This window comes from Lepeophtheirus salmonis, chromosome 1, assembly GCF_016086655.4.
Source record: "Lepeophtheirus salmonis chromosome 1, UVic_Lsal_1.4, whole genome shotgun sequence".
NCBI lineage: Eukaryota > Metazoa > Arthropoda > Copepoda > Siphonostomatoida > Caligidae > Lepeophtheirus > Lepeophtheirus salmonis.
In genome coordinates this window covers 22,366,788-22,379,531 of record NC_052131.2, presented here as the reverse complement: position 1 = coordinate 22,379,531, position 12,744 = coordinate 22,366,788, and the positions used below count along the sequence as shown (strand labels likewise).

The following is a 12,744-nucleotide window of genomic DNA, read 5'->3' as shown; positions in this document are numbered from 1 at the left end:
CACTTTTAATATTGACGTCATAGTGGATGAGGGGGTGTGTGTCTTGTCAAAATCTCTTTTTCTTGCCAGCAGTCGGTATAACACATTAAAGTGAAAATTCTAGCAATACTGACGTCATAGACTATGAGTGGTTGCGTGTTTTGTCAAAATCTGCCTGTCTGCCCAACAGTCGGTACAATACATCAGATTGGAAATTTTAGCAAGCCCGATTACATGATGGTGTAACCATGTATTTCTATAAACCTTGCATAGACCTACCAGAAGAGACGTCAGGGACATCGTGTGACGTCCCTGGCGTCGGTCTCATTTTCAAAAAGGAAAAAAAAGGGGTGGAAGAATGGAAAAAATAATTTTCTGCTTTTGATGTTATCAAGAACAAAACGGATTCATATTTAACTAGGGGCGTCCACAGAGGGAGGGCTGGACCCCCCCAAAAAAAAAAAAGGAATTTTTGCCTTTTATTAGATTTTTTTTGCAAGAACTTAAATTTTTTCTTAATAGCTATGGATTTTTGAAATTTTTTTTGCAAAAAATTTAATATTTGAAATTTTATCCCAAAAGTTTTATTTTTTCATCAAAAAAAAAATTTAAATTTTGAGAATAGCTATGGAATTTGGATTTGTTTTTCCTAAAATTTTAATTTTACGATTATTTTTCAAAAAAGCCCCCTCCCCAAAAAAAAAAAATATATATATATATATATACTAGTTAAAACTAGTTTTTTAATCACCAGATATATATATTGTCGGGCTTAAAATAGGCTTTGACGTCCCTAATGTCAGAGCTCCGCTACATCATTCATAATATCCATCGTTATTTGATAAAGTATATAAGAATTGTCAGTTATTGATTCATTTACTGTTACCTCCCTTATTACTCCCTTAAATGTTGTTTTATGGAACACAAATGATATCTTGTAAAGTGTGAACTTGTATTTACTATGTAATAGACATTGTCTAATTTTCATCTCTAGAATTTTGGATATTTTTCGTTCTCTTTTTGAGGAAAGGTTGTGAGATGAAAGAAAGAGATCATTGAAGAGTTATCCAAAGAAAGTATTGACCTCAATATCAACTTTTAACACCACAAAAATTTAATATTTGTCTATACATATATCAATCCAGAAGGAATTGAGGGCAAGGTAGGGTGTATATTTTTATAGATAACACTTGAATCGTATGATATCTAAATAAACATGAATACATTTATAATTATAAACAATAAGAATGTTATTTAATACTCGACATTCTTAACTTTTAATACGCATATCGACCTTTTTTATCCACTCTCAGCTTCGTTGTGATGCTTCTATGTTTATTTCAAAAAGCTGATCGTGAGAACTGGATAAAACTGGATTTTTCCCCTTTAAAATAAAATTTGCCATAATTGTATATAAAGTAATAGTTAATACAATAAATTAACTAATAAAATCTCTCCTCGTACTCCTAGATTGCACATTAGTCATCATTTTTCAATTTCGACAATTGCTCAGTACTAAGAGGTATTAGAAATCAAGCTCACACCTAACCCCTTCTGAGGTCTAAGAAGAGTGCAATGAGTCACTGTAGTCTGCAAGTAACTATGTATGCACCTTTAACTTGAATGAAAATATCATTTTAGAATTTATACCTACATTGTACACCCATTATCTGTATAGTATAGACCGGTAACAATTATTCATTGTCTCTTAAGGTTTCTACAAATAGGGAGGCTGTATTCATGCCCCCAATCCAAATGTTTCTTACGTTTTCCATCACCATCAACTTTCTCTTTGGAATAACTGTTGTTATTAAGAGAGTTAAAGGTTTTGAAATGAACATTGAAGACTGAAGAGCTAGACGTATTTATATTCATTGTAGAAGGAGGTGTTATTTTTCCAATATCTGTACATATACTGCACATGTTTTACTACCTCCAAATTCCATTGTGTCTCCATAGAGACACTTATGTAGGTATTTTTGTCTAGGGAATTCGTATATAAAATATATGTATACATATATTCAGTTAAATACTACCTTTACTTTTGAATTTATCTGAATTCCTAACTCATTTCTTGTTTTTACATAGATAATAGTGGATATTTATTGGAAGATCCTCTTCCAAAATATATATTAGGTACTAACATATTACAATATACATTCTTTAACACAAGCTGAGTAGCTCTTGTCCCAACTAATTTTGGAGAGCCTCCGACTATTTCTGCCAACAAAAATTTATATATTAGAACTTCACAGTGTCAACTAATCTTATTGAATTTATTTCCAACAGAAAACTGACAGAATTAACCATTTTTCTTTGTGTAGTTGTTAACAACGTTTCCAAAGATGGATTTCTATCATATATCTATGTACAAGGAAATCTATAGTTAGAGGAAGGGACATCTTTTTTTATTCAAGGCCAATGAAGGTGAAAACGAGAAGCTCAGCTGTTGATTATTATATTATTTTACTTCTAATAATCATTCATCCTAGTATTTTTCTTATTTTTGTCAGGTCTCAGAGGTATCATGACTAGACCTCATATCGGACTCGGAGAATTGAACTCTAAAAAGTATGTGATGTATCCGTCTAAAGATCTATGCGCCATGATTCGTCGATTCGTGGGTGAATAGATCTTTTTATGTATATTAATTGAATAAGAAGATAATTACGATCTCAGAGCGGTGTAACAGATATTTCACTCAATATTTGTCCTTTATGGTATGACTACATAATAGTGAAATGTGTAAAGTCATAGATATGGTCTCCATGTATTTTTAGCAAGTTGGATACCACCCGAGCTGCCCTATTTGTCTCATTTTATCATAGACTTCCACTCTGAGGTTCATGAATCTCACTCAACTCGGACAAAATAGCATGAAGACTTAAGAGTATCCCGGAATCGTTAGACGAACTTCAATTCGGATAAAGGGGATTCCACTACAACACAGTATATTATATCCGCATGAAGGAGTATTTTGATAAATGCCCTTTGGTATTTTAAGGATTTCTGTGTATTAAGTAAAGAAAAATATCGTTATCGCCTCTAATGAATAAAACAAGCCTGAGTCAGGAAGGTGAGACCATTAGACATATGTTTCACAAAATAACTATAATGGAACTGAAACTATTTATCAAAAACTACATATACTGAAATATTTATATATTTATTGATCATATATTTTAACAATAAAAATTAAAATATTTAAAAATATAAGACACCAACTATTTATTTAAAAGTTTATTCAGATAATTTTGTTATTCGCCTTTTGGCAGCTGGATCGTTTTCCCTGGGTATTTTCTTTTCTCATGTACATTGTTATTCACAGAAGATGCAATGTTTTTGGCCATAAAATTAAAATTAAAAGTTTTCTTGGGGATTTCTTCAATAAACTAAAAACAAGAATGACCTTCTTTCCAAAATTTGGAAAGTAAATAATGTAAACCATTAGATTCCTCAATCTTATTAGAGAAACACCTTATGAATATATCCCGCGGATTTTGAAAAGAAAAAAATAATGATAGTAGCTACTTTCCGAAATATATCTTCTTTTAATTTTACAAAAGCAAGAGTAGTCAAAAATACAAGATCTCATGTATAAATCAGTCCTCCTCGATCTTTTAAATCTGTAAAAAAATTAGAATTGTCTATTTCTTCTGGGAGCTCTACAACCTTATCTTGTTTTAAAAGATTTTTGTAATTGAAGCATTTGTTCTTCAATAAAAGTGAACGAGAGATATTCCCTGCACTGTAAAAAATAATGTTCTTCATTTCTTCTAAATCATAAAAATTTAAGAAGTTATCATCTTCCCACGAAGAGAGCCACGACATTAGGAGTGACGTGTATCTTTTAATAATTTGATTAACATTATTTATATCCTTCACTTTGTCTTAAATTAATTGTATTTCTTTTACTTCCATATTGTTAAATATTATGAGAGATTTTAATCGTATTTTTTTTTTTTTCGACTCGAACAATTGACGAAATGAGCCATAGTAGTTGGCACCATTTAGCTGTTTGTATAATCCAAACCTTCTTTCCTCAGGATCAGAGTTTATCTTACCGAGTAACATATAATCCAGGTGACTAATATCAAATAAAAAATGGAAAACGTTAATCCTTTCTCAGTCCTTTAACGATGTGAACCAATGCTGTTCCAGTCATTTTTGTGATACCTTAAGATGAGACAATAGATTTTGGATGCAATCAATTGTATCAACTTTATTATTTTTTTTTACTAAATGCTTAAATTTTTAAAATGGAAGTTTCTTGACCTTAAGATACGCACTAAATTTTAGTTCCCGGTCTATAACCAAGCTTAATGGTACAATAGGACCCTTGAGTTCATTATAGCAAATGAATATTGTGTCTTATTCTTATGATGAAGGAATCCAGATGGAATTATAGTACTACAAATTTTTTCGAGGAAGTCGTCATAATCTTTAAGTTTATTGGAGTCTTCAAATTCCACAATCTCATCATGTAACAAATCGAATTTCCTGTAATGCCTTGATTATGCTGAAGAATACCTGGTAAGTCTTGGCTTAGGAATACTTAATTGATAGTCTTGGGGATAGGCTGGAAAGATTGAAAAAATAGCTTCTTGTTTTAAAATCTTTATGTTTTTAATCCCCCTCGACATATGAAATTGCAGATCATTTTATCTGATCTCTTATTAATAAAATCGTCCAATCTAAAATGCAGAGAGCAAACCCTTGAATAAGAATTTTTTCGTGAAACAGCCTTGATCATTCAGACATCTATTAGAGGCAACAATAGAGCAATTATTTACCATTGTATCCTATAAATAATTTAATCACAAAAGAAAGACGAAATTACAGTCGACAATTCTATTTAATATATTATGCAAACTGGAACTCTCTCCCTTAGGTATAAAACACACTACGCTCATTAATAAATAATATAGCACACCAATCTGTCACCTTCATGAGGATTGAAAGGAAAAAGTAATAATAAAAATATCTCTTTACTGTAGACTTCCTTGCTATATACATGTAATTAGTGTTGTGCCAGTCTTCGGTCCGGTTCTTGATGACGTCACTCAATTAAAATTCTTTTATTTAATATCAGTTCTAGTACTGATAAGTCTTATGTCCTATAAATGGACTGAGTAAATGAGCACTGACCCAAGACTACATATAATAATAATAATGTCCTTAGTCTTTTTCGTACCTAGGAAAATTCTTATTGATATAACTACGCAATTGACCTCTTATAAAATTATCTAATTTCACCCGAGAAAGATTGAGAAAAATGTAAAACTTCACAATTGTTGCATCACACGATCCCCCGAATGAAGTCTTATTAGTTATAATACAGGACTTCCCATTTTACTATATGCATTTCTCCTTACAATGAAGTTATAAACCGTTGGCCATTCAATTTTTTTAAAGATATGCCATGGCCGCGTAAAATCATAAATACATATCACACATTAATTATAATCAAATAATGGCGCCCTCAATGAATGATTTGAACAACAATTGATGGAATGAGAAACAGTTTTGTTTCAATGTAATTCAATATCATCTGTATATGGACCGATCGATAGACAATTTATCATTTTGATAATGAATAAATTACCAATCTGAGAAGACAAGAGTAATTAATTTTTTCCATTCACTTTCGATAAACAAATGATTACAAATATACAAATAAAAGTATCCTTATTAAGTTATTCTTTCAACAATTCCTGGTCAATTAAATGCATTCCAACTCCGGGACCAACACGCTTCATACGAGTTAAGAGGGTTCCAATTTTTTTAATGCCATCCACTTGTTCTTTAAGATAGTCTGACTCCAGGAAGTCACAGAGCTGTGGATCCTCCTTCTTAGAGGCAGAACCGTGAACATTGAGAAGAGAAGCATTGACATCCTTCTCCAATTGTAACGCAGCCTCCATTGCCTCAACGGGAGAGGCCCAAGTCTCTACATTAGGACGAGAGATGTCTTGAAACACAACGCGGCCCCCACGGAGTGTTTGGTAGTTGATCAAATTCCGGGCATGAGTGTTTTCTTCAGAGGAAGATTCGTAGAAAAACTTGGCAAATCCTTCTAGAGCAACATCATCCCTCGAGAAATAGGCCCCCATGGACAAGTAGGTATAAGAGGCGAAGAGCTCCATGTTGATTTGTTTGTTGATGAGAGCCTCGCATTCGGAGTCGTAGTTTTGACGGATTTGGGAACTCATTTTGAAAGAGGATTGAGTTTATAACAAAGGAATTCGAGATTAATAAATAAGAAGAGAGTTTAGGAAGGGCAATTGCTTTAGATTACACGCTAGGTAAATGCTAAAACGAAACTAATGCCTCAATTGTATATTTGTATCCTTTATATATTAATTCTCTTGAAGCCAGGCCAGCCTTGTTATATTCTAAACGTCATCATTCAAAAACCCAGCCTCGTTCTCTACTCTCGCTCCTTTTTCTTCTTATTGCGTCTTAAAAAATAAATGTTATTTCTCTTTATTTAGCTACTTCTTCTTCCACCTCCTAGCTACTAGCTCCTTAAGAAACTTTTAGCATGCTTCAATTAGTGTTGCGTTATGTTATTATGCAGCAAATAATGATCATCAAAATATTTATGAAATACTCAATTTCTCCAATTTTTTATTTATATTTTGAATCTAACTTTCATAAAAACCTAAAAATGCATTTTCTAATTGCTATTCAAAGCTATAATAGGTACTCAAATCCCTCTGAATGTAACTCTCTCTTTCACCTTATTATTCATTATACTCCATAATTTGGGATTGTAATCGTTCTATATACATACTAGTTATAACTTGTTAGAACTTGTAGTAAAATACTCCTTTCCAACAACCTTGAATGAAGTAAAACTATCCATAGATCATGCAAAAAATAAAGTAAACCTCAAAAACTTATGACGAACATTTGAAAAATGAGTTTTGTTTCTAATGTCCTTCCCTACCTTTTGAATGAGAGGTAATTTATCATTCTATCTCTATTGTATGTTTTATGTATAAAATACATTTTTTCATTATATTATTTGCAACGAAGGAGGGGCTAAAAATACTTTTCTGATAGAGAAAATGTCACTCCACTAATTCATTAATTATTCGATAAAATTACATAGTATATGTATATAGGTATATCATATGCCTCAAATTAAGGAGACCAACAATTCATTGCCGAAAAGAGGACATGTAAAAACGACAGGGCTTCCAAGTTATTAAATGAATTCGACGTTGGATTTTAAATCTCCCTAAGAACGTAATCATTATTATGACGTAATTAAACTAATGGGCCCTCAAGTTTTTATGAATTCTGACAAACGGAGAATAAAAGAGAAGATACTTTTATGTTTAATATAAAATGTCACTCACTAATAGTTGCTTATTTTGAATTTTTTATAAGGGAGTTAGCTGACTCTCATTTGAAACATTGAGATAATAAATCAACCATTTATATTATTATAATCACTTTAACCCTGGATTGGTGATGGTCGATGGAGTACACATGAGTGAGAAATAATATATGAGGTGTAAGGGCGTAAAATTAGGTAGAAAAATGTGTTAGTTTCACACCAATTACGTGAGACTTGAAAGCCCGTAAACGACAGATGTATTTTTGAGAGTGGTAGGGATGGTGTGATGATATTTAAAAATTAGTTAAATTGAATAATAAGTAATTACTAAATTTTGATTCTTGTTTACTATTTTGTTTTTTTATACTTGATCAAATTTGATTTTTGTATTGCTTAATTTTTAATTTAACTTTAATTTTCAGTTGATTTAAAAAAAACTAGAAACTCTATGAATTTATAAATAAAAAAAGTGGGCGGGCAAAAAACGACTGTTAGCTATGCATTAATCATTTCAGTAGCTAGTATCTCCCAAACAATCGTCTTTACCAAAGAGTCAGGTTTCACAAAATTTCAAAATCCCTTGTAGATCTTTGTGCAATCACTCTTTAGAATTTTTGGAAGCACAAAATAAAATGAACGGTCTTATTTGGTGCTTGTAGTGATTTAATACAAGTAATAATACATTTAACCTCATTAACTTTTTTGAAACGTTTATTAACAGTTGTATAAGAATAAGAAAAGACAGTCAAGATATCGAGTTTATTTTTAGGGGTAATTGGTGATACAAAGTTTCAAAAGGCTTGGACTAGGTAGGGTTTCTTATACATTGATACCCAGGGGCGTTCACAGGGGTGGGGCAAAACTGATAAATTTTAAATCACTGCAATGGAAAAAAAATAGCCCCTACTAAAATCAATTTAAGGATTTTTCTTTTAAAAAATATTTTTTAAGGATTTTTTTCTAAATAAGGTAATTTGTTATAAACCCCCCCAAAAAAAAAATGCCTGCGGATATCCCTGAAACCTCTGTACTTGTATGACGACTCCCAAGCCGTAAAGTACATACGGTATTCAGCCAAAAAAATCAAATCCAAATTGTTGTTAGAAATTGAAGGTAATTCGTCGAAAAATACAAATGTTAGCCACATTCCATTTTTAAGGAAAGTCTATCTAGAATGTGAGGACAGACCACATGTTTATATATTAAGTATTGAGTGCCATGACCTCGTAAACTCCACCAATCCTCCTCCCCTTGTAAAAGTAGAGTCAGATGACTTCTGATATGAACAGAAAATATATCAGTACGTTGATTGGTAAGAATTTGTAACATCTGTTATAAAATTGTTTCAACATTCCCGGATTTAAAAAGGGTAGATTTTTGGCATATTTCTAATGACTATAGATAAGTTAAAGCATTTGATTAAGAAATGGTAGACTAGCAACCTTGTACAGATAAAATATAGTTTAAATAATTTATGTCCTTCCCCCTTGATTTCATAACCTGTGTACGTCTTTTCATGGAATTTCAGACAAATGGAGTACTCACTCATCCTACTCGAGGATAATATAAAAGAAGTGATTGCTTGAAAAAAGGAAAAGATGAGTAAACCTCATTTTTTACTTCATGAGAAAAAGAAAAAAGAAAGAAAGAAAAACAAGGTAAGCTGCATGCGTAATTATTCCATGTGTCTAAAATTCAATGGTCTGTTTATTTATTCCTGGAAACCCGTGAGCGAAAGCTCAATCCCAACTGATACAAATAGGGTAGAAATACTGAGAAATGACAACAATGGCATTTTATAAGTGCAAAGGGCTATTTGTTTTTCCTTTTATGATAAAAAAAAAGTATTATTTTTAAATTGAAATAGTCAAATATATACCTATATTTTAATAAAATCCGTCCAGTGAAATTAATCAATTACGCTATTTAAGAAATTATTTAATTCGAATGTCAACCCTATCACATGCCTCTGTTTATGTATAGCCCGTTTTTTCAGCAATTCTCTACTTTTTAGTGAGCCAATTCTTCATTTCCTATCACAGCATTGGTTTTTGACAAATTTGATTTTACCCCCTAAGGTGTTTCGTACGTAAATAAATGCTTTACTTTTTCCTCCATTTTACGGCCTTTCATTTTTATTAACATATAACTGTTATTTTTTTACTAACAGTTATACCATGAAAAGTACGTATGAAAAGATTAGTTATGAACTTATTTGGCTCATAAAAAAACATACAAAAAACGCTACACTAGATTTATAAGGATAATGAGACTCTTGCTCCCCCTTAACGACTGCCTCAATATTCGGTTCCACTTTTTAAATGGTGCAGTGCAAATAAAATTCAAGGTCAATCAGGTGGTTTTGCAATTTGATTTTGATATCGACCATGCTCAAAAACTCTAACTCGCACAGGTTTGTGGAGAGAAATGCAATCAGTGGTGTGAGCACCGCCACAGTAGCGCACCATGGTCAAGAAACTTGCCTTTGCTTCCTTCGGGAAGTTGTCAACTCGAAAGTCGAAGAGATCCCTCGTGTACTCCATCATTGGGTTGTAGCTTTTGAAGTCCAGAAAATAGTACCGAAACTCATTAAGCGCTCTGTTGAGGTTGATGATGCCTTTGTTCTCGGGAACATCGCTTACGCCACCAGCAGTCTCACTGATTCACGACAACGTTGCATGCGGCAACTCATTATCTGGCCTCACTCTTCCCCGTGCAATCATAACTATTAAGCCTTAACATACAATAAAATCACAACACAAACACAATAAACAAAATAACCATAACAATATATAGGTTGCAGTTAAAGAAAGAAATCCATTAATTTGCAAAATAACTACTTAATGTGAATAATAACTGAGCTAGACCGTTAATGTGTATAATAACTAGGTACTGTAAATAGTAACTGAACAAGACTGTTAATGTGTATAATAACTGAAAAATATAGTTATTGTACAAAATCTTGGAAATCATAAATTTCACATTTATGTTCCGAGATGCTTTCCGAAGACACCAATTGATGCTCAGGTCATGGGATTTACAGCATGCTCACAGGGCTTGATTAAGAGTAAGAGTTCCAACCTTCGTCAGTTCATGTATTACAATGAGGGACGCCATCCCTGTAATCCCAGTGAATATCTCGTCCCATGGGTTATGAGGGCTGCCAAAGTGACAAACAAATGTGTTGGAACCCACCGCCAAATCATGTAATATCATCAGAGACGCTATCCACTATAGCCCCGGTTTATATCCCTGCCCACAGATTAAATTGGGTGCCAACGTGACTAACAAACGGATTGTAATCCACCACAAACTAAAGGTAATATCAGGTAAAATCGTTATAACAGCCCAAGGGGTGTCATTCGTGCCAACAAGAATAACAAACGGGTTTGAACCCCCCGCCAAGTCCAAATATGATGATATCATATGAATTAGCAGTAGGTTACAACCCGTTTGCTAGTCGAGTTGCCCCGCAAGACAACCCGTGGGCCAGGATATCAACTGTGTCTATAGGGAATACCGTTTATGATAATATTACAGGAGGTGGCTGTGGGTTACAACCCGTTTGCTAGTCGAATTGGCCCGCTGATTCCATCTTAAACCTGATTATATTATCTGGAGGTGTATCTTTTAGGTGTAGACATCTTCTCCGAGATATATACTGGAATTTTTTCTTGAGAGAATACCCAGTACATCCAGCAGGAAAGTATTGAGCACTGCCCTCTCCAATAGATGTAATTGTCTCCAATTTGTTAGGCTTCCTGTCAGTAAGTATGATTTCAGGATAGGAGGTTTCGTAGTTGGCAAGGAGTTCCTTTATTGGATTAAAATCCATGTTTGAAAATTTAGTTACTTCCTTCAACTTTAATTCAACTATGCAAATTTAATGTTAATTTAAATCTAACAACATTGAAAAACATTGTTTTTCAATGTTTTACAATAATTATACCATCAATTTCAAGCTTCTCACACTGAAAAATTTGTTACAAGAATCATCGTGTAAGTTTAACTGCATACATTTTATTTTTAAATATTTTTTGACATAATTCAACCATGGGTTGAAATATAATAGAAATGTCCTATATTTTCTTTAGTCCTCGGAACAAGGATAATATCATTTATAATTCGGAGTGTTTTCAGCCCTTATTCATTCGCTCCAGTCCAGTCTTTGGGAACGATCCTTAAGAAAGTCGATCCTTCGGACTTTCAGTAGTAGAACTGATTTAAAAAAATAAAAATAAAGTTGAATGGGGTTATCAAGAACCAAACTTTATAAGTTTTAGATCGGAACGAGATTAAACTGGACAGGACTCCAGTTTCAAATAAGGACTGGCACAGAATTAATCAGGGGCGTCACACAGAAGGTGGGCTGGAGGTACTGTAGCCTCCTTAATATATATATAATCTTACAAACGCCCCTGCTAATTGTATGTACATAGAGAAATTTATCTTGGAAAAGTTGTCACAACTAGACAAAGAAAAATGGTTAACTTTGCAAGTTTTCAGTACGAAGTAAAATATATAGTATTATTAGACACTGTGAATGTCTGAAACATAAATTTTTGTTGGAAGAAATAGTCTGAGGTTCCCCAAAATTAGTTTGGACAAGAGCTTCTCAGCTTGTGTTATAGAATGTATATTGTAATATTTTAGCACCTAATATATATTTTGGAAGAAACTCTTATAATAAATATCCACTATTATGTATGTAAGAACAAGAAATGAGTAGTTTGGAATTAAGATAAATACATAATTAAAGCTAATATGTAACTAAATATATGTATTACGGGCAATGTGGAAAATCAGGCATTATGCAAAATGCCCGTTAGAGCGGGCAATCTGCAAAATGTCGGTCACAGCGGATAATGTGCAAAATGTTCGTGTAATCTATAAAAATTACAATAGAGGGGTCAATAGTAATTTTAACTTCATTTACATTATCAGTCGAAATGATGGTGGGTAATTTCATTATTAAAAATTTATTCCTAAGCAATTTGATCATTAACGACTTGACTATGGGAATCAAATTTTTTTATGATAAGAAATTGTCGGGAGGGACTCAATTCTATTTAGCAAACTAATTCGGGTAACAGGTTGTGCAGGTTGACATCTGGTCCCTAAGGGGGATCAAAAACTATTACCACCACAATCCTGAGTATCAAGGACCCTTTCTAACATACTACATATAATACACCTAGGCCCACGGGTTAAGCAAGTGAACTGCTTGTCCACAAGTGGGATCAAAACCTATCGTCACCGCTAACATTATTATCAAGGACCCCTTCTAATGTACTGTGATACACCCCGCCCCACGGGTTGTGTAAGTGATCCACTGGTTCAGAAAGTTGATCATTACCCACCGCTACCACTATCCTGAGCATGAAAGACCCCTTTTGATATCCTATAATACACCTCAG

General features: G+C 33.0%; 2 protein-coding genes across 2 annotated transcripts in view; one reads left to right on the top strand and one right to left on the bottom strand.

Annotated features, from left to right (window-relative positions):
• Nucleotides 1-12,744, top strand: part of LOC121120880 (ribosomal L1 domain-containing protein CG13096) — a 143,217-nt gene that overhangs the window by 9,215 nt on the left and 121,258 nt on the right. The window contains exon 2 of the mRNA XM_071889257.1: nt 8,856-8,985. Coding sequence (XP_071745358.1) covers nt 8,951-8,985 — 35 coding nt within the window. The 5' untranslated portion in view covers nt 8,856-8,950. The remainder of the gene's footprint in view (nt 1-8,855; nt 8,986-12,744) is intronic.
• Nucleotides 5,485-7,759, bottom strand: LOC121120972 (ferritin heavy chain B). The gene has a single exon (XM_040715845.2). The coding sequence runs from the start codon at nt 6,189-6,191 to the stop codon at nt 5,676-5,678; it is 516 nt and encodes a 171-aa protein (XP_040571779.1). The 5' UTR covers nt 6,192-7,759; the 3' UTR covers nt 5,485-5,675.